The sequence below is a fragment of the Dasypus novemcinctus genome, chromosome 21 (assembly GCF_030445035.2).
Source record: "Dasypus novemcinctus isolate mDasNov1 chromosome 21, mDasNov1.1.hap2, whole genome shotgun sequence".
Classification (NCBI taxonomy): domain Eukaryota; kingdom Metazoa; phylum Chordata; class Mammalia; order Cingulata; family Dasypodidae; genus Dasypus; species Dasypus novemcinctus.
In genome coordinates, this window is record NC_080693.1 from 67,411,684 (window position 1) to 67,439,431 (window position 27,748).

The window sequence follows — 27,748 nt, forward strand, 5'->3', positions numbered from 1 at the left end:
ATCCATAAAATCCGGATTTATAAAATATGTTCCCCTGTCCTCCAGAGCCCCAGAAGAGTTGCTTCAGACAGTGTCTGTGGGTCTACAAGCTGTTCTTGGAGGAAGAGTCCTGGAGCTCCCTACACCTTCTTTTCATTGTGCCTTATTGTTTGTGGAGAGAAGGCACCTACAGTAGAAATCATTCCCTAGATTAGAACTTTGAAATTCTATGTTTAAAATAGAAGCTACATTTACAGTGTGTTTATTCACTGTGGTGGTGGTTATTGTGGGTTGGTGTTCCTGTCACTACTTAAATCATACAAAAGTATCTGCTTTTGGAAACTTTGGGAACAAGTCCATAACTCTGCTATGTAAGTTCACCTCACTGGATCGTCAATATGAGCTCTTTGCTTGATAGCTTACCTTTTTTTCAAGTTAAACAAACTTTATTTATATTTCAAAATTTAAATCCAAAACACACCAACAACTTCATAGGTAATCCACTATGAGAAAGGTTTTTACAGGCTAAGCATCTGTTCTCCCCTAGATGTCCCCCGACAGAGTAGAGGCATATTAATAAATCTCAATTTATAATCACTACAATCCTTCCTGAACTGGAGATTGCACCCAAATCACCTAGTTTGGGATTGTCAAAGATTTTTCTGAGATACTTTCATGTTGAATTCCTTGGGAGAGCTTGTTATTTTTAAAAGATGTAGTTATTTCACATTTAAATTAGTTATCTCATTGCTACCTCATGCTATTTGCTAAGCTATAAGAAGTCAGTGGTTGGATAATAACTGGGATTTTCCTCAAGGTAATCTGTTTGAAGGTGGTGGCTAAGAAGGTAGATGAACAAAGATTGGTCATATGTTGATAATTACTGAAGCTAGGTAATAGTTACTTGGGGCTTTGTTTTGCTGTTCACACTACTTTAGATCATATTTGAAATTTTTCATAATAAAAAAGAAAATTTTGTGGATTTCTGTGAAATTTTGAAGAGTTCCCATATTGGTAGGAAATCAGGGTCATGATAACCTGATCACCATCCTCAATATGTCATCCTTTTATAAAATGACTCAGAGAGTACAAATAGGTCAGGAGGATACAAAAATTCTAAGTGACTATTTGCAGTATTTGATTGTACCAGAATTCTGTATTCTTTTATTAGTACTTTGTTTATTAAGTAAATGACTTGTAGACTAAGCCTTAAGAACCACTTTTTTTTTTTGTATAAGGACTTTTTATTGTGATGGAATGTGCAACTTAAAAACAACAAAACAGATTTACTACACTAGAACTGTCTTCTAAAGTCCTTGATAGGAAATCAGAATACTTATTATTTTTACTATTATTTGGGTGAAGAACTAGTTTAATTTGTTCATGTGCAGATTAGTAAATGGAGACCTTAAAAAGTGATTTGCTAGATTTTTACTATCGACTGACCATGTCTTTTGTAGTCTGATTTATCCAAGATCATATTTAGGTTATGTGTATTAAGTCATCAAGAATCTTAAAAACTGGGGTTCAGAGAGATGTTACTGGCATTTGGTGGGAAAAGCTATTCTTCTTTTCTTTCCTTTTTCCTACATTTTAGTTTTTTGCTTTTATTCTCTTAGTGAGTTCTCCATCTAAATTTTTATTTGTCTGTATTGTTTGGCAAAATGCTTTCATTGTGAAATAATAATCTAGTTAAAGATCTCAAATCATTCAAATGTGTCAGTTAAATCTAATAAATAGGAAATGAGAATATGAAACTAACCTCTTTAAAAAAAAACTCATCTGAAACTGAATTTGATAGACACAGTGAATTAGAGAGGGAATATTTTCTGCCTCTCACCTCTTGTGGTCCTCGTCAGTCTATAAGTTTAGATTTTTATACCAGAAGCACAGCAGGGTCCAAAAGAAAGTTTTTTGTAGAATTGATTTTGCCAGCATGAGATCTACAGAAATTGATCCGTTTTTTCCAGTATTCTGCATTCCAGCTGTGCCATGGCTGAGGCTCCAGGCTGTGAATGGACGCATATTTGTTTGGTTTCTTAAGTGCCAAGAGGCACATACCTTCCATACCATACAATTTGGTGTGGTTGACTGTTCATTTAGTGTCTTTTGAGGCCAGTTGTGGGGAAGGGAGGAATTCAGATGAGGAAGGAGTTGTACTAAGAACTAATTTGAATTTTGCTAAACTATTTCTTTCCAGTAAGCCCCTGATCACCCTTAAAGCAAGAAATATAAAATATCCTCTGATAATTGGGACTTTAATGCCATCATTGATTATACATTGGAGTTATTTTCAGTCCGGATTGTCAAAAGAGGCCATCTTAAGAAGGCAGAATAACCTTTCTCCTCAGAGAGCTAGCTGTACTGGGTCATGAATTCATTTGATCTTTTAAAGTAATTATTTATTTTAGAGGCATCTCCTTCTTCAGCCAACATGAAAGGAAGCCCACACACTTCTAGTAATATTGATGAAGCTATTATAAAAGAAAACGGACTTCTTTTGTGCTTTTGTTTTGTTTTTAAACTTATTGAATGGTATTTGTATTAGGTATAGCCTGGGAAAGTAGACTGTGGTGGATGAAATAGGAACTAGGGAAAATATTTGCCTTTTTTAGTTCATTGAGAAATACATTTTATTTTAAGGTTTTGTAGGACATTACCACCTCCATAAGTTAGAGTGTCTTTTCCTTGACTATCTCTAGGTAGGTCTGACAAAATTCAGTTGTTATAATTCAGATAGTCTTATTTCCAACAAGGTCATCTACTTTACCTTTTTGACTATTTAGATTTATACCATCATTTTTGTAAGAACTTTGATTTCCCTTTTGTCTCAGGTATTTACCACCAGAGTGTTTTGTGGTTGGGAAAGAACCACCAAAGATCTCAAATAAAGTTGATGTCTGGTCAGTGGGTGTGATCTTCTACCAGTGTCTTTATGGAAGGAAGGTAAGAAAGAACGGCAGGTGTAGTGGCTTGACTTCCTTCTTGAATGGCACATATACAGGAATATTTCTGTATGGGTTATTCTCTTAGAGTTGATCAATGGTTATACAAAATGGAATCCTGAACTACAGACTTAATAATAATTTTATATATTTCCTGCATATATATATATGCAGGAATTTTTTATCCTAGGACACCTATTGAATTCTGTAGGACTGTTGAAAATGTAATTCTCAATTAGATCCAAAACATTTTTTTATTCTGGTAGTATGTATAGGGATTTATATAAAATAGTTTAAAGTATGCCATCTTCCCAAGAGGCTTTTTTTTTTTAAAGATTTATTTTTTCTTTATTTCCCTGCCCCGTCCCCTGTCCTCCCCAGTTGTCTGATTTCTGTGTCCATTCGCTGTGTGTTCTTCAGTGTCCGCTTGTATTTTTATCAGCGGCACCGGGAACCCGTGTCTCTTTTTGTTGCGTCATCTTGCTGCATCAGCTCTCCGTGTGTGCAGCACCACTCCTGGGCAGGCTGCACTTTTTCCACGCTAGGCGGCTCTCCTTGCAGGGTGCACTCCTTGCGCATGTCAGCACTGCGCGTGGGCCAGCTCATCACAAGGGTCAGGAGGCCCTGGGTTTGAACCCTGGACCTCCCATGTGGTAGGCAGAAACTCTGTCCATTGAGCCAAATTCGCTTCCCCCAAGAGCCATTCTTAAGAGTCCTAGGACCCTTACATTCCCAGAGTTCTTTATTACCAATCACCCCATTTTTTAAAGATTATTAATAATGAAAGTATGCTTTACATTTCTGTACTGGGGAGGTAGTATGAGAAAATATTACTCTTCTGTTAACTTCTAATCGGAATGGCATATTTGATCAAGTAATAACCTAGGTAATAAACTATACCTAATAGATTTTCACATTTGTGTTTTTCTCGTGAGCATAATATCTTATAAATGTATACATTAGGATCTAGTTGTGTATGTACATCCATTTTTCTGTTTTCAGTGTGTTTCAGTGCTCCTGTTAGGCTGTGGTTATAACCCTGTTGGTAATTCTGCAATCCCTCTGGATTCTTAATACCTTGATTACAATCCCCAGACCAAGCTTGTCATTCAATTTCAGCTTCCTCCTTCTCCTTGGTCTTTGTTTCTTTATCCTGCCTGTCTAAAATGAGGAAACTGTTCAGAATTAATAAGGCTTACTTATGGTTTATAATCTCTAATAATGAAGTGCTGCCAAAAATAGTGGTAGAGGTTATCTAGAAAGAACTGTGTAAGATCGCTCAGTAGAGGAAAGCAGATTTGGCCCAACAGTTAGGGCATCCGCCTACCACATGGGAGGTCCAAGGTTCAAACCCAGGGCCTCCTGACCTGTATGATGAGCTGGCCCACACACAGTGCTGATGCATGCAAGGAGTGCCCTGCCGCGCAGGGGAGCCCCACGCGCAAGAGGTGCGCCCCGTAAAGAGAACTGCCCAGTGTGAAACAAGTGCAGCCTGCCCAGGGATGGCGCTGCACACACGGAGAACTGATGGAACAAAAAGAGACACAGATTCTGGGTGCCACTGACAAGAATACAAAGCAGATGTAGAAGAACACACAGCGAATGGACACAGAGAGCAGACAACTAGGGCGGGAAAGGGGAGAGAAATAAATAAAAAAATAAACCTTTAAAAAAAAATCTCTCAGTAGAAACACTGTAGAGATGACTGAGAGCTTGAGCCTAAAGAATTTACTTTTTTTAAAAAGGCAGTTTGGAGCATGGAACACAGATGAAGTCACTAAGTTGCCCCAACACTGTTTTTTCCTCCATTTTTCTGTTGTCTTTTCTCTACTCCTTCCATTTTACTTCCTTTTTTCATCTCTTTTTATCTGTGTTATGGGTCTGCCAGTGACACATGTATGTACTGCTTAAGCCCACGGGTATCACTTAGAGCAAAAGAGGTTGCTAGTTCTTTTTCTGAATCTTCTATTTCTTTGTTGTCAGCAAAGCTTAGCAGTAGTATTATGATATAGGAGATGCTTCTAGTTCCAGCTCTGCTTTGACCTAGATGTTTTACCATGAACCAGGTTGCTTAAGCTCTGAGCTTTTCCCCCTTTTATCCGTAAAACAAGAGGATTAGAGGAGATGAACTTCAAAATTCCTTCCAGCAATTCTCATGGGAGATGTCTTCTCCTTTCTCTTACCTGTGGTTTTGAATTGTGTTCTTTATTTATTTCTTTGTTTGTTTTTACCTGATAGCCTTTTGGTCATAACCAGTCCCAGCAAGACATTCTACAAGAGAATACTATTCTTAAAGCTACTGAAGTACAGTTTCCACCAAAGCCAGTAGTAACACCTGAAGCAAAGGTAAGTTTTGATTCACTAGTCAGCTGAAACAGTTGTTTTGCTTTCTGCGTTATTTCTTTTGGTAACACTGGATGGATTACTTAATACAAAATTCAGTAGTCACTAAAAGCATTAGTATATGCATGAATTAATATTCCTAAGAAAAACAGAAGAATATTGTTCACACCCTATCTACTCCATTCCCCAATTCCAGTAATGGGAATAGTGATGGGCAGATTTTTTTTTTCAGGTGGGTAGATTTTTTAATCCATGACAAAGACTATTGTCAGAAATGGAAAGGGAGAGCAGGCTTTTCAGCAGAAGTATCCTAGGCATTGTGGGCAATATGATGGATACTCAACTTAGTCCCAGTTCAGGGGTTGTGATTAAGTTGGGGACCTAAGGCCCACACAGGAGAAATTAATCAAGAGTACCAGGCATTGTAGAATTAAATGGCAAGTGAGTAGTCAAGACAGTAAATTATGTAGCAGTTGGTAAGGATATTACTAAAAAACTAATTTGGGCAAAGGAAACATGCAATGCTAGGTGGAAAAAGGAAATTATAAATAATCACTTCAGTCTTACACATGTGCAGACCAACATTTAGTAGCTACCCATAGATTTTCCTTGCTATGTTATTTATTTTTATATGTTAAGTAGCCCTACCTGGATAGGTGGCCAACCCCATCTAATGCTGTGGTCGTTGGCATTTTTAAAGTCAAAGTAAACAGTTAGAGATATAATCCCTTTTCTCAGCTTTTGGTTTCTGCTGTCCCCTCACAGTGCATCTAAGTGAAGTAAGTTAGGAAAGAGCCTCTTTTCAGAATGGTTTGGCTGATGTACTACATGGCAAGAATTAACTTCTTAGCAGGTACTTATAACTCGTAACCAATGACTCTGCACCCATTGATTCAATAATTTAAGCTTTACATAACCTAAAAAGTAAATCAGCAAGGAAGAAGTCCTGTAATACATTCCTAAGGGAAGTATACTTTTCCTGGCTATCCTGTGAGAAGGCCAGTTTAGTGGAGAGGGTCCAAGCTTTTGAAGCTTGATACACTAAATTTGTTGTAAGCTCTGCATTTCGTAGCTGTCCGTTTTGGGCAAGTTCAGCCTTTGAGCTCCTTTTCTCTATTGGTAAAATGAAAACAAAGGTACCTTCCTGAAAGTTTATTATATGATTTAAGTGACCTGTAGTGCCTAACACTTGGTAGTGTTTCACACTTGTGCTTATTACCCACATCAAACTGTCATCTAGCATTGAAAAAGGGATTTGGGTAAGTTGCCTGACAGATGCTTAATTTGCCTCATCTCTCAGGTCTTTCGAGACTATCTTCTTATACCTCTTTTGTCAAAGTATGGTGTTGATTCAATAAATAGTGAACAGATGGTTCCTAAAACTTCAGAAGACTGTTTAGGTGGACATGCGATGAATAATACAGAAATACCTCCAAATCTTTCCACTCATTTTCTCCAGTCTGCCTCAGCCTCCTCCTTCTAAATGTGCAGTTGTCCAACTCCCTCCTCTCCTCCACTCCAAATATCTATTGAGTGCCTGCTAAGCACTAGGCACTGTGCTTGGTAGTGGAGATGGAACTGTAAAGAGACAGCAATGAACAGCACAGACAAGGTTCTCAGGGACCTTACATTCCACTAGGTGAGATGAACAATAAAACAAAGAACAGATGCATTTCAGATAGTGATAAATGTTATGAAAAAAATAAGTCAGAGTAAGGGAGATGGGAAGGTACAAACCCTCTTGTAGATACAGCATGGTCAGGAAGACCTCAGTAATGAAGTGACATTTTTGAGCAGTGATGAATGATGTGAAGGTGGGAGCCATGCGTAGATTTGAGGGAAGAGCATTCTGAGCAGAGAGAAGTGTGTAAAGCTCAGATGTGAGTGTGAGTTTGGCAGGTCCACAGATCAGGCTGAGCAGAGGGGAGAGTGGTAGGAGAAGAGGACTAGGGGTAGATTGTAAAATGTGATGGGAAGCAGTTGAAGATTTCCATCAAGGCAACAATGTGATGATTTCTGTTTCAATCAATCACTGACAGATGTATAGAGAGAAAATTCAAAGTAAAAGGAGTGTATTTGACTAGCATTCAACCCAAGATAACCAGTTTAAATGCAGTTCCAGAATTCTCACAAATAAAGTTTCATTTTTAAAGGCCAGGGATCGGATCATTTATGTGCATTTTTCTGAGTTTGTTTTTGTCTTCCAGATGCTTTTACCAAGCAACTTCCTATAAATGACTTTGATTTTGAAAAACCATGCTTGGTGTTATACTTTTATATTTTGTTAATCAAACATGAAAAATTTGGAAAACTAATAATTTGATGTTTTATTTTTAAAAAAACAACGGGCAGTTCTTTAGCTTTATTTTAATTTTCCTTTTATTTGTTTTGGATTTTTAAAAACTGATTTATTTAAAATATTGTTACTAGACTTTCATTAAACAAAACTGGTTAAAATAATGGGAAAAAGGCAAGCAAGAAAACACAGATAGTCAATTTAAAGTACTTTAGCATTATAGCATAGAAACTGAAACTGCTTAGCCTTTTCATAGATAATGCAAAGTAAACCTCCATGTCGGTCGTATATTTGGATTCCACAGTACACCCCTCACAGCATGTTTTTATGTCTGAAGTACTTTTGGAGATACAAGTACTATTTAGGCTTCCCTTTACTACTTAGGTTGTATGCCTGATCATTGGCTTAATTACCTTTCAGGGGAAAATGAGACACTTGGGGAAGCACTTACCAGTCTCTGACACATTATAGTATTAGTAAATGTTGGTCTCCTTTCCCTGCATATGGTGGTAGTTTGTCATGAGAATTCCCACTTCCTCAGGAAGTTCATGTGAGGCCATGGCCTGTATTGGCAGGGCCATGAAATTTAACTGTTTCCATCCAAACCAACCAAGGCAGAGATTTTTTGGTTGATCTGTGGGGCAGAGGTATTGAAAGGCCATGCCCCTTTTTCCCGCTTTCAGGTATGGCTCAGTCACCTCCGCAAGAAGGAGTTATAGAAGTCCTACTGCCAGTGCATCTCCTTCCCTTGCCTTCTCTGGGTCTGCCTGGTGGTTTCCAGGAAAGACGCTAAGCCCCTTCTTAGGAAATGTTTGCGCTGGGCCCTGGCACCTAATACAGAGCCTGAGGGTGCCCTAGGGGGGCTCACGATTATCTGCTTCAGGCTTCCTTAAGAAACTTTCCTTTGCAGGCATTTATTCGGCGATGCTTGGCCTACCGAAAGGAGGACCGCATCGATGTCCAGCAGCTGGCCTGTGACCCGTACTTGCTGCCTCACATCCGAAAGTCAGTCTCCACAAGTAGCCCTGCTGGAGCTGCTATTGCATCAACCTCTGGGGCATCCAATAACAGTTCTTCAAATTGAGACTGACTCCTAGGCCACAAACTGTTCAACACATACAAAGTGAACAAATGGCATTCAGCAGCGGGTTTGGGACATAGCGAATCCGAATGGATCTCATGAAACCTGTACCAGGTGCTTTTATTTTCTTGCTTTTTTCCCATCCATAGAGCATGACAGCATTGATTCTCATTGAGGAGAAACCTTGGGCAGCTCTGGCCAGGCCTCGTAGGAAAAGGCCCCACCCAAGGTTCCAGCGTCACCGGCCACTGTACGTGGCTGCTCTGAGTGAGGAAAATTTTTAAAAGAAAAACTGGTTCCATGTACTGTGAACTTGAAAACATGCAGCCTCAGGGGAGGTCCCTGATGGACGCAGTGCTTCAGATGAAGAATGTGGACTTGAAAATACAGACTGGGCTAGTCCAGTGTCTATATTTAAACTTGTTCTTTTCTTTTAATAAAGTTTAGGTAACATCTCCTGAAAAGCTTGCAGCACAAAGGCTCAGCTGGGGATGGTGTTTGACTTCGGAGGAAAAAAGTTGCTATTGCCTGTTAACGGCACTAGAGTTAGCGTTTTATCCCTAAATAATTTCAATTTTTAAAAACATGCAGCTTCCCTCCCCCCTTTTTTATTTTTGAAAGAATACGTTTGGTCATAAAGTGAAACCCGTATTAGCAAGTACGTGGCAATGTTCATTCCAGTCAGATGCAGCTTTCTCCTCCGTCTGGTCTCCTGTTTGCAATTGCTTCCCTTGTCTCAGTAAGGGAAAAAGAATTGAGTGGGAGTACTAAGATGTGTGGGTTTTTGCCATTGGACGAAGAATGAGGTTAGAAGACTGCAGCTTGGAGTCTCTCTAGGTTTTCAACTATTTCTTCACAATTTGAACACTTGACGGTTGTCCCTTTTAATTTATTTGAAGTGCTATTTTTTTAAATAAAGGTTCATCTGTCCATGCAGTCCTCTTGGATTCTCTGAGTATAGTAACTATCGAAACTGTTCCAAAGCTAGGCAGATGCTCCAGGGATCAGTAGTTCCTACCCACAGTCTTTGTGTGCTTGCTAAATGGTGTACATTTCTTGTTAACCATGTTATTAAAACTTGATCAGCACATAAGCTTTCCTCTGTTAGATCTGTTGGCAGGAATCAACCTTTCCCCAGTCCTTTAAATTTTGTGGGTGTGTGGTTGTGCGTGTGTGTCTGTGTGTGCTTGTGCACACACACTTTGTCTAAATCACTTTAATAGATTCATCAAGTGGAATTTAAAAAATAATCTCAAGAGGAATAGGTATTTCACATATAAACATTCTTTTGAAACTAATTTTTTTTTTTAATTTGGTTGATTCAGAGGTGTGTGATCAACGAAGGTGGAGCTGAAATGGGAGACACATGGCCTCACCGTGCCCTTGAAATAGCAGAGCACTCTACAGTAGAGAGGGAAGGAGGCCAGAGTCTGAACATGTGGCAGCCAGCTTGGAATGTTACTGACATATGTGGCAAGAGGGCTCAGCCAGAAATATTTAAAGATACAGCATTCAGGCATGCAAGTTCCCTGGTCCAGAGGAGGGAAGTCAGGAAGGGTTGAGAGCTCTCAAATAACTCATGATTCTAGTAGTTTTTTTACATGTAAACGGTGCCACTAACTACACATTTTCTAGGATTTCTGTTTATTCTCTGGACTTGTTCCACTCTCTGCAGTATCAGGCGATCTTAAGGGAAGATGGAGTGTGCCGGGAAAGAAGATCGTGGGTAGGAATTGTCTTGTGGAACTATGAAAAGAAGGACATCAGCCCCAGAGGCCTTGGTGCCCTGACTTTCCCACACTATTTTATTGCAACAATGTATGTGTGTGCGTGTGTTTATGTACATATGCACGTGCTCACAAACGTGTGTGTGTGTGTAGAGTACCTTTTTTTCTTAACCATTGCCGTCAAGCTGCTAAGCCAAGAGCAGCCATGGGATCTCAAGGTTGAGCAGTGCTGAAAGGATGGTGTCTGCATACATGAAGAGATGGATGAAGTTGGGACCATGTATAAACTTACTAAAACTAATATTCCTTTTTAGTTTTCCCTCTCACTCATTGATACAGCCTTTTTTTTTTTAAGGTTGAATAAAATTGTGCATCTTTAAACCTTCCCTCTAACTATTTGCCCCCTTTTATCCCATGAGCTTATAAGTGAAGCTGCAGGACTTTATTGATCTACCTTTTCTGCTCTAATGCTGAAGAAAGGGTATAATCTCCCTTTGCTCCAGGCCTGGGGCATGGGTAGAGCTGACTATGCTTTTTGAGTCTGGGCAAGGCCTCTCCCCTCAGCATGAGACAAGCCCCAGGGTACATGCAGAGATTTGACCTTTTCTTGTCTTTTAAATAGCCAGTGAAAGAAATCACCAAGTGAAGTTCTTCCATGACATATTTTGTTAATATGGGTTTCACTTTTTCCAAGGATAATCCCTTATTGCCACAGTGTTCATTTCTTTTAAACGATGACAAAAGATATGTATTAATTTGTAATTAAACCCAACCAGACTGTTTTGGCCTCTCCCAATAGGGGGAAAGAAAGATATTAAAAATTTAAGTTTTAAGACATGAATTTCCCAGCCTCTTGATTTTACTCCAGTTCTTCAGCTTCAAACAGGACCTTACCTACTACTACCTGCAGTGTGGATAGTGGAATTCTGGTGGTGGAGTCCCAGTAGATGCTGAAGGCATGAGGGAATGCGTTAATTCATGGAATACTTTTGCCCCTCCAGTGTGCCAAGAATTATGCTTGTTAGTGGGACTGCAGCAGTGAACAGAATAGGGGTGAAGGCTTTAGGTCCCAGGAAGGGGTGGATGGAATGCAAGGAACTGAGGGGAGGGAATTGGCTCTTAGGTTTCCATCACAAGATAGGCAACTATAATTGGAAAATCACCAGTCAGAACCAGACCCCACTTCTGTGACTGACCTGGGCATGTTTGCGCACTGTTTTAGAGGGTTTGCCTACCTCCTTCCTTCTAATCCAGGTAGGACAGGTTTTCCTCCTACTGACATGATGAGCAGTCAGAGAGGTCTTGTGTGTTGTGTTTTGTTTTTTTCTTTAGGAGGTACCAGGGATTGAACCAGGGACCTCATACACAGGAAGCAGGTGCTCAACCACTGAGCTACACCCACTCCCCAGTGAGCATTGGTTTTTCCATTTGTTTTTAGGAGGTACCAGAGATCAAACCTGGGACCTTGTATACATGGGAAGCAGGTGCTCAACCACTTGAGCTACATCTTTTCCCCTTGTTTCTTAATTTAGAAAATAATTCTCTTTAAATACAGTTACCTCTCTTAGATCCTAGAGCTAGATGCAAGGATCTGGTCCAGATCCTTGCTTCTAGGAAGGCAAAGGTTACTTACAACTAACCTGACCTTCCCTGCTGATTGTTTACTTTTTTAGACTCTTTCTCTTTCTTATAGCACTCAGATTGCCCAAGCTATCTTTGTCTGTCATTAAATTCTGCCTGGGATAAGCTGGGGTAAAGGCATGATGCACAAACTTGTTGGTATGGGAAGCCCCTGCTTCCTAAAATTAGCTGTTATATCTCACAAGCTGGCATTGTCAGCTGCTTAGACAGTCCTGCTTTGGGCAAGAAATGGAGACCTTTTGGGAGTCTTTCCTCTGCTTTGAGATTCATTGTTAACCTCTGTCTTAGGAGCTCAGCAATCTCTGACCCTGGATCCAAGAATGCTTTTGACTGCATCTAAGAGGAGCAGCCTCAAAGTCAGTTGTTCTCAAAAGTCAGACTCCCAGGCCAGCAGCAGCTGCATCACCTGGGAACTTGTCCAAAACTCAAGTTCTCCCCCGGATCTGAATCAGAAACTTGGGGTAGGGCCCAACAGTCACTTTTTAACAAGGCCTCCAGGTCATGCTGCCTTAGGCTCTTTGCCTCTGAGATGGGATGAGTGCTGAAGGTTACCAGTTGTCCTGACCTTCCCATCAGTCCCATCTAATGGGTGGGGGGTGGACATTTGGGAAGGAGAGAATGGCTGCCAGGCAGTGCCTGAACTCACCCAGCTGAAAGACATGATGACCCTTCTTTTATTTTCCATGTTAGGAATGTGTGCTGGACTTTCCTAGGACCAAAGTCATACCTATGCTGCCTTTTCAGGGAGTACCAGGAGGGTACAAGTGCCTTGGTACCAAACAGTGCACTCAAGACTTATTAATTTCTTTGAGCAAAGCTTCTCACTCTCATCCCCTAGTCTTCCCTTAAAATAAAAAACTCACAGTACCTTATTGTAGACTAATTTATCATGTTTTCCCTTTACCTGAGGGGCCCACCCAGGGCTGCAGGAGAGGGCGGACTGAGGCCTGAGCCTTCTTAAGAAACCAACCTGGCAGTCTGAATCGAGAGTAAGGAGAGCCTGGGGCTGGACTACAGATCCCTGGGGGTAGGGGTCAGGGGAGGGAGAAGTAGAGAGGTTGTGGAAAGTGGAGAAGGGTTATGAGAGGGAGTGGTTAGGGATTCTGGCTGCTACTGAGCTCTCCGGGTGAGTTGGAGGAACCTGCCAGAGGCTGGAAAAACAGTCAGGTCTGGGAGCAGGTCTGGACCTAGTGGGGGCAGGGAATACAAGAGCCTTATTGTGCTGGAGGAGCTCAGCAGGGGCTTGAGACAGGCTGGAGTCAGCCAGGGATATGTGTGTGTGTATGGGGCGCTGGACAAGAGACCCCCATGGAGAGAGGTATCTGAGAGCAGTTGGCTGACTGACTTGGCCCCACCTTATGCCTGGCCACAGGTCAGGCCTCCTGGGTGTGGAGGGAAGTGCCTAGCTAGAGAGCTGTGGTAGCCTCAGGGAGCAGCCTGCAACTGTGGAGACCCTTATCCTGAACCTTTTCACTCTGAAGGCAGCTTGGGGGTTGGGGGATGCATGGAGGGCAGGATCAGCCAAGAGAATGGGTTTCTCAACTGTGTTGCTTTGCAACCTAGGTGGGGCAAGGTATGGGTGAGTGAAGTGAGGCCCAGAAAAGGTTGGTGACTGGCAGTGGGTGGAGCAGGAGCAATTAAAGGAGGGGTCTGTGGGTTTGAAATTTTTGTGAAGCAGGCTTTGAGCACTGTTTGTGGGCAGAGACAGCCTGTGGGCCAAGGCCACAGTTGGCACTCTCAGCTAGAGAACCTTGCCCTAATCTGGGGCTGTACTGGCCCAGGCTCCCTTCACTGTATCCCTCCTCTCCCCCATGACTAGCCCTTGGAAATCTGGGAGACCCACGAATCCTGGGCAAGCCTGGGCTGGATCTGAACTCAGTTGGGGAAAGGGGGGCATGGCTTCACATTATATTAGTGCTTCAGGTTCCGTAAGTCATCTAGTCCTGTCATCTTGCTTTATAGGTGAGAAAGTGAAAATCCTTCCCTGCTCTGCCTTTCCCTTTGGAATCTTCCTGCACTTCAGTGTCTTCACTGGCCAAGCAGGAATGGGTCTCTCTGCCCTGGCTTCCTCATGGGTGCTGTGAGGCTTGAAAGGTGTGGCATTTTGATATTACTTATGAATTCCAAAAAGAGATTCTGATTATGTTTGTAAACTGGACTGTTCCTCTGGGCATGATACCTTTTGATTGATTTAAATTCAAAGGCTTTACAGTTTCTTGGTTAAATCAAGATTAGGGCTTTGATTCCACCATGTCATTAGGGTGTGCAGGTTTGAGTCCCTTCCCCCTTGGTGGGCTATATAAAGGGGCACTCGATCAAGAAGATGGAAGTAGACATACACAGGAAGAGAAACAGCTCCATAGACACAACAGAGGTCCCAGGAAGAGAGATGAGCCATTTGCCTGATAGTTTACAGCTATGAAAAGACCAGAGCAGCTAAGCCTGGAAAGAAATGAGCCCCAGAAAGAGAGACGAACCCAATGCCAGCTTACAGCTGAGATAGGAAGAAGCTGGACCATGGAACCTTAAGAGGAAGAAGGCTGAACCTTTGCTGATGTTGCCCACCATCTTGCTTTTCAACACATGGCAATAGAGTTTGGTAACCTTGAGTTAGACTCTTTAGGACCTTGTAACCATAAGCTTTTACCCCAAATAAATTCTCTTTATAAAAGCCAATAGAGTTCTGGTACTTTGCATCAGCACCCCTTTGGCTGACTAATATAAATGGCATGAGAAATGTGAACATGTTTTCAGCAACTGAAAAAGTAAAAGGCAGAGGGTGTTGCTAGATGCCACCTACCTTGTTACAGTGGCCCCCAAAGAGATGTTTGCAGAACATGGAAGGCCCCTGGTGTGGGCCTCTGCCTGTTGGTAGAAGGAAGCCTGTAATAAAGACGTGAGTCCTTCAGCCTGGCTCCCATGCCCTAACAGAACCCCCCTACCCCACCGGGAAGCAGGAAGAGGAAGGTCTTTTCCTTAACAAATTAATTTCAGGAGCTGTAGCTTCTTTGCATCTAAGAGTTGCAGACAACTACCTGTGTTGGTTTGAGTCTTTTGTGGAGCCCTGAAAATTATGTTCTAAAATTGGTCTGTTCCTGTGGGTGTGGGACCCTTTTGATTGGACTGGATTCAATTGTGGGCCTTTGATAGGCTTGGTTCAGTGAGGCTTGACCCAGGGTGGGTCTTGGCCCTCTTGCAGGAGTCCTTTGTGAATGGAGAAGGAAAAGCAGAAACAGAAAAGTGGCAGAGACAGAGAAACACCAAGAAGCTGGAGTCAGTGGAGGACAGAGGCATGAAAAGAGGTCTCTGACAGGCTGAAAGAAATGAGGCCTAGAGAAGAGGGGAGAGACAAGTCATATGGCTGATTGTCCACAGCTGAGCTCCAAGAGGAAGTACACCTGGAGAGAAAGGCAGACACTTTGGAAGATACCAGCCACCATTGTGCCCTGCCACTTGGCATGAGTCTAGGATCACCAGCAGCCAAGCTGTGGTGAGACAGAATCTCTGATGATGCATTGGTTTGGACATTTTCAAAGCCTCAGAACTGTAAGCTTTTAATCTAATAAATTCCCATTCTAAAAGCCAGTCCATTTCTGGTATTTTGCCTTGGCAGCCTTTAACAAATTAACACACTACCCATAGTCTTAACACTACCCTGTTCCTCAGCCATTTCCCCTGCCCCATGTCACCTTGACAAAAATGAGCCTAGTTTTGGAATTGTAGGTAGCTGTAGAGCTCCAAGTGAGAGCTAGGTTCAGGTTACAACTTACTGTGTGACTTTGGGCCAACTGTTCAAGCTCTGAGCTACAGGTGCCACATTTATAAGCTATCCTCTTAAAACACACCTATGGAGATCTGTTTATAATATGCTGGGCTAGGCTCTGTGGGAGATTTTTTAAAAAGTTTATCAGACTAGGCTTCAGCTTTAAGAGAGGTTATAGTTTAGAAACTAAATACCAGCTAGGAGATGGTGTGTTCAAGTGTGAAATGAGGCCATGGGGGATTTGGGAGATGACATTGAACTGGGCTTTGAAAGATAGGCAGAATTAAATACAAGGATAAGGGGAGGGTGTTTGCAACGAAAGGTCCGTCATGCTGTCCGTGCTCTTCCCGCACAGAATGCTTGTCACTCCACAACCCTTCCATTCCCCTCCCCCTCCAGGCCTTTGCAAATGCTGTTCACCTGTTTTGGCCATTGGGCCATCTTTGAAAACTCCACTTAGGTGCACCTCCAGCCTTCCCTCATCTGGGGTTTCCCAGCATCTTGCGTGTGTCTCCCTTACTTCACTGACCATATCATGTTGTCACAGTGTGTGCTCACTTGCCAGGCTCTCCCACTGGACTGAGACCACCATGTGAGTTGGCCCCATGGTAAGCCCAGGGCCTGGTTGAAGGAATGACGAGTCATGTGGCCTGCATAGTGCCTAGAAAGGGGAAGTAGCACTGGGCAAGCCAAGGTATAGGACCGAGATGTGAGACTGTGGAGGAGGTTGGGGCAGTGTGTCAGTCTTTTGGTCAGGGAGTGAACAGATCAGAGCTGGGCAGGGACAGCTGGGGAGCCTAGGTGGCTGGTTCCACAGTCCTCCACAGCAGTGCTTTTTGTTTGTTTGATGGTTACCCTCCGTAAGAAACATACTTAACATCTCAATCCAATACATATTTCACAGAACAGTACTTAACTCACATGCAGTGTGCTGATATTCACTGTTTTACTTCATTTTTAAAATTCTGTTTACCACTGAATGGTTGAAAAACTTTGCTTTACACAGACATGCCTCCTAGGCACCCCAGTCCACTTCTTGCTTCACTAGGGGCTATGGGAAGTTTGGCCAGCCTTTTGGGAGTGGGATGGGAATGGTGGGTTGTTGGACATAGTCACCTGGCTCCTGCTCTGTTTAGTGGCTCTGTTCCACCAGGGGTCTCAGGAGGAAGGGGTGGGTCAAGGGAGGAGCCACCTCTTTTGCCTCCTGGCCAGGATAGTGGGAGCCACAGAAGGCTGTTGGCTAGAACTAGGCCAGCCTTGCTTTAGAGATTCAAATACTAAGACTAGAGAAAACTGCATCTTGCCAGTCCTCCCAAGTGGAGACAGGAAGCAGTGAGTATCCTAGAGGCCTTTGTTTTGTGTCTTCTGCAGTATCCTGAGCCACAATCCTGAGCTCTCCTGTCCAAAGCTTACTCCTGGACCCTGTTAGCAGCTGGAAGCATTGTGGTTTCTCCTAACTGGGAACCAAACCTATATCCAAACTCCCAGACTCCTGAGGAGGAAGTCTACACTTCCTGCTTCCTGGAAGAGGCTGTGAATATCTTTTATCCCTTGGGATAAAAAAGGGGTGGTGGGGGGCAACGGGGTTAAGGTTTGGGGTCTCTTTAAAGGCGTAGTCATCTAACCCAGACCTTGGGCAAAGTGAATGGAGACAAGTGCAGAGGCCCTCCTGGAAGTGGGGGAGCTCTTCTAGATGTTCTCCAAGAGAAAGAAAAACGCATCCGTGGGAAGAACCTAGGGAAAGTAGGCAGACTATTTCTTAGGTTGTGTTTGTGGTCACAGAGGGGCAGAACAGTCAGGAGAAGAGACCAGCCATAAAATTCCCCTGCAAGGTGGGTCAGGGAGAAATAGCTCTTTAGGTTTAGGTTACCAGACTTTACCAAGGCTGCAATGCCTAGAAGACGTGGGGGCTCCTTGAAACTTGTATCTGCCTAAATCCCAAGGGTACCTTCTTCCTTTCCTTCTCAGATCCCCAGTGCTGTAGGTAAGGGGTAGCCACATGGGCTCCAAAGGGGTCAGGGGGAGGTTGTGTTGTCTTCTCAGGTAAAAATAAAATGCCCAGTGTTGCAATCCTGCTAAAACTGACCTGTGCAGAGCTCACAGGCAGTGGTGGGAGATAGGCTGAGTGAGGAGTGAGAAACCAGAAGACACCCTGATGTCCAAATGTACGAGGAAGATGGGAAATGGAGGAAACTCTCCTGTGAACCAGGAGCTATGCCAGCCCTTTACACGTAGCACTTAATTCTCAAGACAAGGTAGGAATTGTTCCCCCACTTAGAAGTGAGAATTGGGAGTCTCAGAGCTTAAGTAACCTGGCTCAAGGTCACTAAGTACTACTTGGGAGAGTCGGGTCTTTCCAACTCCAAGGTCTGTGCTCCTTCCACTCAACTGGTTTTGACAAAATCAGCAGACTGGCAGTGCCTCTTGCTGTCTGATAGTTGGCCAGTATTTGGAGGAGACCCATTTCCTGGTATTCCATTTTGGCAAAAATGCCCTGGACTGGGTCAGAGCCCTCGCTAAGTCCCCAGCACCGAGCCCACGCAGCCCTCTGGAAATGGCTGTTGAGCCCAGCAGTGGTGTGGATGTGGATACAGATGTGGGCACAGGACACTGCAGCTTCTCTGGAAGCAGATGAGGCTCTGGGTATTGGTGAGGGGTTTCTCTGAAAGTCCTCTCAGAAAACCCCCACTCTCCTGCAGACCATAACCACATTCCCGCTGACAACTGATCCTGCACAGGAGCTTAAGAAGCGGGGGCTGGGCTGAGTCTCCACAGGGAGAATCACCAGACCTGGCCCTGCTCTCTGCCCTGGGAGCTCAAGATCTAAGATGGTGGATGCAGACACAGACCCAGGCTGACAAGCAGCGCAAGGTGATGTGTAACCCTGGGGCACTGGAGCTGGAAGTCTCACGGTGGGGGGAAACTGGGACAGAACCTGAGAGACTTGAACAAACATCTGTCCCCAACAGCCTGATGCACTTTCATGCTCTTTGGCCTTGGAGCGAGTTTTCTCTGCCTGGAATATGGCAAAAAATATGCCGATATTGCCCACCAAGTGAAAAATGTCTAGGGTTAGTACCATGCTTTCTCACCATTGTTTCCCCAGCAGCTAGTACAGGGCTAGCAATCAGTGATTGTTCAATGAGTAAATGAAGAAATGAGTGAGCACCTCCTCTGTGTCACGCAGTCATGTACTGGGTACTGGCAAAAGGTGGACTTTCTGGACCCATGTCACTCACTGATGATGTCAGGTAGTTGGCTTCTGTCCTGCTGGCAGGAGGACTGCCCCAGCCTACTCAGGCTGATGGGGAGAAGGGGACCCTGGTTCAGAGCTTGGAGGGCCCCTTGAGGGCCCTGCCTGAATTCAGAGGCCATGCAGTGCCTTCAGAGGAAAGGGGGCCCCTCGGTGAGGACTGTGGCCAGCACATCCAGAGACAGTGAGCAGATGGAAGCTTGTAAGACAACTTAAAGAAACAGTGTCCTATGTGTTGGCTGTGCAGATGGGGGAAAAGGGAGAGCAGCTTAGCTGAAGCTGGCAAATCTTCAAGCCCCTGTAGATAAGAGGACTGTGAGAAAGGGGCACCAAGAGGAGATCTTGGAGGCTGCCCCAGCACCTCCTGTTGCGTGCAGAGCGCTGGGTTCCCAGGATACGCCACACCAAGATGTGTCCTGAGGGGCAGAAAAGCAGCAGTTGCCACAAATGACCCAGCCCTGTTGGTCAGACCTGCCCGAGCTAGCCATGAATTGCCAGGGGCTTTGGGCCTGGCTGCTCACCACTCTTCAAGGCCAAGGTCTGTGGGTAAGGATGAAAGCTCCTGGCGGGGGGACTCTAAGGGATTTCAGTGAGTGCTGGCTTGGGGGCCCTGCAGCCTCTGCACTCATTTGCCAAGAATCGCAGCCTGGCAGAGGTGTTCAGTGAACATCTCTGACCCAACACCCTCATCACAGGGATGAGAAAGATTTATCCAAGGACAGGGGTAATAAAAAAGAAGAAAATGTGAATTTGTTTCCCAAAAAACACAGGAAACAAAATTCGTATTATAGCTTCATATTGTTTTTATTTGATTATTTGCGGTGGGAGAACCCGAATCTTCTCTGCATTTAGCGCCTTTAAAAGTCAGTCTGGCAGGGAGCCCACAGTGCCCAAGCGACTTTTCCAGGTCTCTCAGGGAGTGGTGGTAGAGGTAGGGCCGGGCTCCAGCCATCCTCACAGTCCAGTGCTTTGCGCTGCGGTGACCTGTTGCATAATACTGAATAACGTCCATAAAACTTCCCTTTTATGAAATTTCCATTTGGTCCTTTGCGACAGCGGCCAGCAGTCCAGTTGCTGGGGGCGTGATGATGTCGGTCTTCTGGGACATCCAAGTGGACAGATTTTCCCTAGGTTTCTGGATGCGGCCCCAATCAGCAAAAGTGCTACACCCGTTTGCGCCAAGGACGTGGGCACAGAAGTCACGCAAATGTTTGAACAAGACGTGCAAGGATTGTTAGCGCTCCCTACGAGGAGCAGGGGCCCTGTCTCCCCCTCCCCCACACTTCGCCCGGGTGGCCGAGCTCTGCGCTCCACCCCTTCCCCACCAGCTCGGGGGAGGGGTCCTCTTAGGCGTGGAGGTAGCGGAGGTTTGGCGGCGAAAGAAGCCGGGAGGAGGTGGCGGGAAAGAGGGGAGCCGGTAGCCTGGGCCAGCCGCGCGCCCGCGTCCCCGACCGGTGGGGCCTCGCAGCACACAGCCAGCCACGCGGTGAAGTTTGCGGAAAGTTTTGCAGTCGCTTCCCCGCCCGCGCCAGCCGGGGAGCTGTGACGCAGCGTCTGGGGCGCCAGGAAGGTTTAGAGAGTTGGAGAGCGAGGCCGAGAGAGAAAGGGAAAACGCCAGAGGAAGAGTGCAAGCCCCGGGTTCTCTTAGACCCCGCTATCTTCCTCTCCCGCCACCTCTTCTTTCTCTCCTGGCCCCGTGCCCACCCGCGCCTCCTCCCCTTCCCCTCTCACGCTGCCAGCTTCTCTTCCCCTCTGCCCCTCAAACCCTCCTCCCGGGTTCTGCGCTCCTCCCTCCGCCCTCCCTCCGCCCGCCTGCCTCCCCACCCTCCCCTCCTCTCTCCGGGAAGCATCACTTCGTCCCAACCCAGAGGAGGACACGAGCCCCTGGCGGGTGGTCATCGCAGCCCTGCGCCGAGGCTGCCACCGCGCGCTGCGCCCGTGCGCCCTCGGTGCCCGCGTCTGGCCCCCGCGCCGCGCCGTGGGGATGGGGCCCAGCCGGCCGGCCCCAGCACCCCGGCCTCGTCACCTGCTGCGCTGCGTCCTGCTCCTCGGGGGCCTTCACCTCGGCGCCTCCGCAGCTCTCCCGGGTAAGGCGCTGCCAACTTGGCCAACTTCGGGGGCCGGGCGGCGGGGAGCGGGCCTCTCTCGACTTGCCTCTTTTTTTCCCCAACAGAAGCGTGTGTGTGTGCATGCGTGTGTGTGTGTGTGTGACCGGGTTTTTAAAAATCGTCTCCGCTTTTTCGAACGCGGGGGAGGAGAGGGGAGGAGGAGCGCGCCTGGAGGTGGGGGAGGACCTGAGTGGAACCAGATGTGGCGGGTGGCGGGGGAGGGGAGACTGAGGGTCTGGAGCAGCCTCGGAGGAAGCGAGCGAGCGGGCTCCGGGGGACCCCCTCGCCCTGCCCTACAGATCACCCGGCGATGGCCCTGCGCTCGGCCTGGGGACCCGCAGGGCGCGTCCCGCAAACCAGAGACCGGGCCCTCCAGGAGTCTCCAGGCCGGCCCCCTCGCCCCAAGGACTCAGGCGTTGTTATTGATTTCAAATTATTCTTAAGGGTTTGTTCACCCTTCCTGGCATCTTCAGGGTGTTTTTTATTTTCTTTTCCACACTTGGACTTCAAGGATGGCTTGTAGCATGCGCATCCGCGCCACTTGATCCGAGTCCTGTGGAGCCCTTTTTTGCAGGACACAGGAACAGGCTGGGCACCGGGTGTGTGTATAATGTCTTGTCGTGCCAGTGGTTCTGTCCAAACTGGCATCCCCTCAGAGTGGACAGATCTTGGGTGGCAAGAGAGCTGCTAAAAAGATGCAAAAACCCAACCAACAGAAAGCAAAAAAAAAAAAAAAGAAAAGAAACTGCCTCTCCCTGCTTCTCTTTCAAAGGGGGTGACAGTGAAGTGTGGGGACAGACAGATCCTATGCCAAAATAATGGGAAAAATCTGCTTCCTGGGAGGTTGTCAGGGGTAAAGCTGGTATGGCCAAGCACCCCAGCCTGGGCTTGCTTTATGCTTAATCTGGGGATGGGGATGAGTGAAACGGGGTGGGGGTGGTGGGTGCAGGGTTTGGGGATTTGTAGAAGGACCACTCAGCCCTCAGGAGACCCTGGGGCCTCCAGCTGTGGCCACTGCTTGTTGGGTTGGCCTGCTGGGGTGACGTGGGGATCTGAGACTCATATCCTTCCTGATTATGCCCTTCCATGCTGTGGGTGCCACAGTCACACTGAGCAGAGCCCTCCTGCCAGGTCGCAACTCCCTCTTGACGACAGGTCCAGGCTCACACGCCTTCCCCTGCCTCCCTGCCTCCTGCTCTAGAGGACCTGGGGGTGGGGTGGGGGCTGTGTTCCAATGCTCCAGAGCACACTTTAAAGCCAGGCCCTGGGAGAGGGTCACAGCCAGAGTGCTGACTTGGCTTTTTGTCCCCTAGAGCTTTTGGCAAGGGGGTTTGGAAGTGCCTGGTGAGAGGCCCTGTCCGGGAGGATACCTGCAGTGCCCCCTCTGCCGCCCGAGAAGCGCGCGCACTGCCCCCCCTCAGTCCTTGTCCCCGGAATTGTGGCCCCACGGCCTCAGAGGGCCCCTTCCCAGTGGCACTGCACTGATCCACCCCCAGCCCCCACGAGGAAGAAAGGACACTGCCCCAAGGAGCTCAGGTCGGGGTGGGAGGGGGAAGGGGCAGGGGTGCCTGCTCTGCAGCAGCGGGTGAGCACGAGCCCTGTGAGTAACTCTCCGTCTGCCCAGAATGCTCCTGCCCCACCCTGCTACCTTCTGTTTGTCCTCCTCTGGGAAGCCTTTCAGAGCCTCCAGGCCGAATTCGTTCCAGCAGAGCTCTCATCCCCTGGGGCCTGAGGTGGCCGCCCCCCTGGGATGAGTTCCCCAGTCCCTGGAACCGACCCTGTCGCAGGAAATGCCTGGGGAGATACCGTTGCTCTTGGCCAGCCAGCACTGCTCCGGGTGAAACCCACTCTGGGGAGGGGGCCTTGGGTGGGTGGCTTCCTGCTCATCAGGTGGGGCGCCCTGCCGGGAAGAGGGGGCACTGCAGCCCCGTGGGGGGGGGGGGCGGCGGCGGCCTTGCCCTCTTGGTGTGCGCTGGCAGAATCCGTCTTCCACCCTTTCTCGCCCTCGGTGCAGCTTCCCGCAAAGCGCGGGGCTGCAGGGCCTCCTCGTTATTAATTGCGGTAATACTGCATTTTTGGAGCGTTCCCTGTTTGCTCAGCACCGAGCCAAGTACTTGGGGGAGGAGGGAAGGTACAGAGGAGTGTAAGATGCATCCTCCGGGAATATAAAAGCTTGTTGGAGAACGAAACACAAAACATTGAACAGGGCGGGGAGCCGGGAAGTCCACTGACCCAGAGCCTGCGCCGGGAGCCGGCCGAACGCTGTCTGTGCAGTTTCTCATTTAATTCTGATAATCCAGGGAGGTAGGTAGAGTTGGGCCCATTTTGCAGGTGAAATGGAAGCCAAGAGGGTCCAGTTCCTGACCCCAGGTCACTCAAGTAGAAAGTGAAAGGCTGGGACACCCCTGCCCCAGCTTACTGTCAGGAGGCTAGGGAGAGTGGGGGGCACAGGGTCGCCAAGACGTTCTGAGGTTCCTGGGTGGGACCAGGCTTCGCAGAGGCAGGGAGGGGAGCAGAGCGCGTGGGACCAGAAGGTGGACCGGGCTGTGTGGGACCACGCAAGGCTTGCCGGGCTGGCTGCGGTGGAAGTTGCTGAGGGGTGGGGAGGAGCTCGAGTGTCAGAGGGACTGGCCAGGAGCCTGGAGGCCAGGGTGGGGGAGCGACTTGCCAGCTGGCAGAACCCCTGGAGGCTTCTGAGCAGAGAAATGAGGTGCAGTGTGGAAAACGGGGTGCAGGGATCAGGCTTAGAGGTGGGTGAGTGAGGCACCCCTAGGAAATCTCCCTGTGATATGTCCTGGGGGAGTGTGGGAGCACAGGGGAGGAGGCGGGGTTCTTGAAGTCATCAGGTATTTGCTGCTACTGCTGGAGTCAGCTAGACAGTCGCCCACGCCTCCGCCCGAGTGCCTGGTGAGTCAGCCGCCAGGAGCCTTCCCACTTTTCGCCCCACAGGACGTGGTCTTCCTTGCTCCAGCCTGCTCGCCCTCCGTGAGCTGCCAGGGCCCCGTGGTGCCTGGCTGAGCTGGCGCTGGCACTGGGATCCCGCTCTCCCCTGGGTTCACCTGGGCAAGGTGGAAATGCAGGGAGAGGAGGTGGAAGCCCAGCTTCTGACACCGTTTGTACCCCGGGGAAGCCTTGGCTTTCTGCTGCCCACATGGTACGGCGATTTGGCAGAGGTGATGATTTCTGGCCACGCTGTGAAATTCTCAGAGGACTAGTTATTTGAATTCACCCTTAGAGGGAGCATGAAGCCGAAGCCCTCCCACCCCCTCCAGGGATGAAGCAATAACTGATGGCTGCTATTGTGTGCCCCACCTGGTGCTCACACCCATCTCACAACCCTATGGGTGTTCTCACCCACTTCACACATTGGGAGTCAAAAATCAGCTCGAGGCCACACCAGGAGAAAGTGGTACAAGTGCTGGTGGAAGGCTCACCGTGGCTGCAGAGCCTGAACGAAAGGTTGGAGGACTCTGCTTTGTAGGGTCTTCCTCCGTAGCCCCCAGCCCTCCAGGAAGTCCTCTCAGTACGGAGGAATCCTGAAGAAGTGGGTTGCAGCCCTTGGTTGTGCTTCAGCTGCCTGGCTGTCGGTCTCGTGGTCCAAGTGGACCCAGGAGAGAGGGACCAAGAGCCCTCTGTCTTCAGGATCTCTGAGGTTCCCACTCCAGGGGGGTGTCTATGATAAGTGGGCCTGATCCGGGAGGAGCCCGCCCTGCCCAGCACCTCAGCGCCCTGAAGGTCAGGGATTCCTGTGTTTGTTCATTCGTTCATTCTTTCTTTCATTCAGTGCGTGTGTGCTGAGCCCACGCAGTACTGAGAGCAGGGATTACCGTAGCCTGCTCTCTGTTGCGGCCCCCTCCCCCTGCCCACCCTGAAAGGGGGTCCCTGAACTTGGAGGGCCTGGGCAATGCTGGCACCTGATGTGTCCTCCTTTTCATCCCTCGTGAGACAGGGAAGGGCCACTCTCCCATGACGTGCTCCTGTAAACCTGGGCGGGAGGGCACTGGAGAGACGACGTAGCTCTTGGAACTCACGCTGGGCACTGAGTCCTACTCGCGCCTCTGCTCGGGGTCGTGTCAGCGAACAGGAAGGCGGATGAAGGCCGCCAGCAGCATCCGCGGCCCCCAGCCCCTTCGGAAACATCGTGTTGCCTTCCTCTCCTTTCCACCTCTCTGCCTGCACATTTCCTGCCCCTTCCCGGTTTCGGTTCCTTTTACTGCGGCGCGTCTGGCTGTGTGACTGCCCACCCCGACGCCTCCGGCCGCTTTCTCCTCCTCAGCGCCCACTGCTCTCCTCCCTGGCCCTCCTCTGGGCTTGCCCACCTCCGGGCCTTTGTGCGCACTGCACCCCCCCCCCTTCTTCCCTGGCTACGCTTACCCCTCCTTCAAGGCTCCAGGTCCCTGAGAGAGACACGAGGGGAGGCAAGCACCCAGACATGGCACATGGTGATAAGTCCCAGGACGAGGGCTGGCCCCCCTTTTTATCTTTCTCAGGAGTTGCCTCTAGGAGGAAACGGGGAGAAGCTTCCGTGGCGGACTGGGAGCTCCTAATGAGGAAAACCTACAAGCCAGAGTTCCTCAGCCTTTCCTGCCGTAATCGGTGTATTTGGAAGGGTAGTAGGAGGTGGTGGTCACCAGCGGCTCCTCCTGTAGACTGAGGCTGGCCAGGAGCATTCCTTCCTCCACTCTGTCCTCTGGAAATGGAGCTAGGGACGGTCCGTGTGACTGATTCAAGGCACTCACAGCTGTATGACCTCAGGCAAAGGCTGAGGGTTTTCATTCGTAAAAGGGAGAAAATAACACTTCCCTTGTAGGGGTATAAAAGGAATTACATAAACGTGAGATGATGTGTGTCACATGCCTGGTACAGTTCTGGGCACAGTCATTTCTTAGCAAATCGGATTAAATTATTGCTATTTTTATTATTAGGAAGAGAAAACATGAATTTCAAGGGACTCAGATATGATGAAACCAATCACCAATGTACAAAGTCCAAACTACAACCACTTTGTTTATCAAAGCCAGTGACACTTTGCTAACTACTTTAAGTGCCTAAAAGTAGTCATACTTTTTCTGAAAATAAATTTAAATCTTTTTTTTCTAAAGATTTATTTTTATTTCTCTTCCCTTCCCCGCCATTGTCTGCTATTTGTGTCCATTCGCTGTATGTTCTTCTGTGTCTGCTTGCATTCTTGTCATGCGGGACCGGGAAACTGTTGGTTTTTTTGTTGCGTCATCTTGCCGCATGAGCTCTCCGTGTGTGCGATGCCCCTCCTGGGTGGGCTGCGCTTTTTTCTCAAGGGGTGGCTCTCCTTGCGGGGTGTACTCCTTGTGTGTGGCAGCACTGCGCATGGGCCAGCTCACTACACAGGTCAGGAGGCCCTGGGTTTGAACCCTGGACCCTCCATATGGTAGGCAGGGTGCTCTATCAGTTGAGCCACACTGCTTCCCAAATTTAAATCTTAAAGGAAAAGACAAACAAACCTCATCTTCAAGTGTACTAACCCCTCAACCTTCTCAGTTTACCACCGTCCTTCATCTAACCTTCATTTAAGGTGAGCTACCATCCCAGTTTGCCCTGGACTTGGAATTTTCGGTGCTAAACCCTGGACAGTCCCAGGCACACTGGAGACAGTTGGTCACTCTGCCGCCACGTCCTGTCCACGCAGTCACGGATTGCCTGCTTAGTTCTTAACTGCTTCGCTGATGCCTAAATCCACTGAGGCCCGAGGCCTCACCTTGCAGCGTGGATGCTTTTGACAGACAACCTGGGTTCTGACAGAGCACACCCAGTGGAAACATTTCACACCATTCCCAAGTAAAATGGGATTGTTCCATGACAGGACTACCAAACCGCCTTGGTCTTATTAGCTGTACTCAGGATGATAGGGGAAGGATGTACTATGGTTAAAAATAATAGTGATAAGCTGGTTCCCTACCGAGGGAAATTTTTTGAAAATTCTCTCTTCTACAGGCCTTTGTGACAAAGTTTTCATCCATGGTCTCCCTGCCCCTTTCAGTCCAGGGCAGACGTTGCTGCCAGATTTGTGATCCTAAAGGGCAGCTTCAGTCACCACAGAATTTTTTTCCAGTTTCCCAGCTGCTAAAGCAAATCCCATACAATGTGTTGGCTTAAACAGTGGGAATTTATTAGCTCATGGTTTTGCGGTTAGAGAAGTCCGAAATCGAGGCGTCAGCAAGGCAGTGCTTTCTACCTGAAGACTGTAGCTTTTTGGGGCTGGCTGCTGGTGATCCTCGGTCCTTGGCTTTTCTCTCACATGGTAGTGCCCATGGCGATGTCGTCTTCTCTTCTGGGTTCTTTGGCCTCCAGCTTCTTGCCACTTACGCGGCTTCTCTCTTTGTGGCCTTCCTGTAAGGCCCAGCAACAGGACTAAGGCCCATCCTAATTCAGGTGGGCCTCACCTTAACTAAATAGCCTTATTAAAAGTCTCTATTTACAATGGGTTCATACCCATAAGAATGGATTAAGATTAAGAACATCTTTGTCTGTGGTGCATAACTCCAAGCCACCACAAGAACAAAGTCAAAACATTTTGAATATAGCACTCAAGGCCTTCCCCAGTGAGGTTCTACCCTTTATTCCTAACCCCTTGTG

The 27,748-nt window shown here is 47.6% G+C and overlaps 2 protein-coding genes across 16 annotated transcripts in view; both read left to right on the plus strand.

Annotated features, from left to right (window-relative positions):
* Positions 1 to 11,206, plus strand: part of TLK2 (tousled like kinase 2) — a 140,532-nt gene extending 129,326 nt beyond the window's left edge. For 11 of the 13 annotated variants that reach the window (XM_071210725.1, XM_071210726.1, XM_023584672.3 and 8 more), the window contains 3 exons: positions 2,814 to 2,925; positions 5,163 to 5,270; positions 8,474 to 11,206. In XM_071210725.1, the coding sequence (XP_071066826.1) occupies positions 2,814 to 2,925; positions 5,163 to 5,270; positions 8,474 to 8,647 (394 nt within the window). In that variant the 3' untranslated portion in view covers positions 8,648 to 11,206. The remainder of the gene's footprint in view (positions 1 to 2,813; positions 2,926 to 5,162; positions 5,271 to 8,473) is intronic. The other 2 variants (XM_071210728.1, XM_071210727.1) reach the window with 1 other exon arrangement.
* Positions 11,207 to 20,570: 9,364 nt separating this feature from the next.
* The window catches only part of MRC2 (mannose receptor C-type 2), a 55,573-nt gene continuing 48,395 nt past the window's right edge, over positions 20,571 to 27,748 (plus strand). Inside the window, exon 1 of one of the 3 annotated variants that reach the window (XM_004478535.5) lies at positions 20,571 to 21,115. In XM_004478535.5, the coding sequence (XP_004478592.2) occupies positions 21,013 to 21,115 (103 nt within the window). In that variant the 5' untranslated portion in view covers positions 20,571 to 21,012. The remainder of the gene's footprint in view (positions 21,116 to 27,748) is intronic. The other 2 variants (XM_058284473.2, XM_004478534.5) reach the window with 2 other exon arrangements.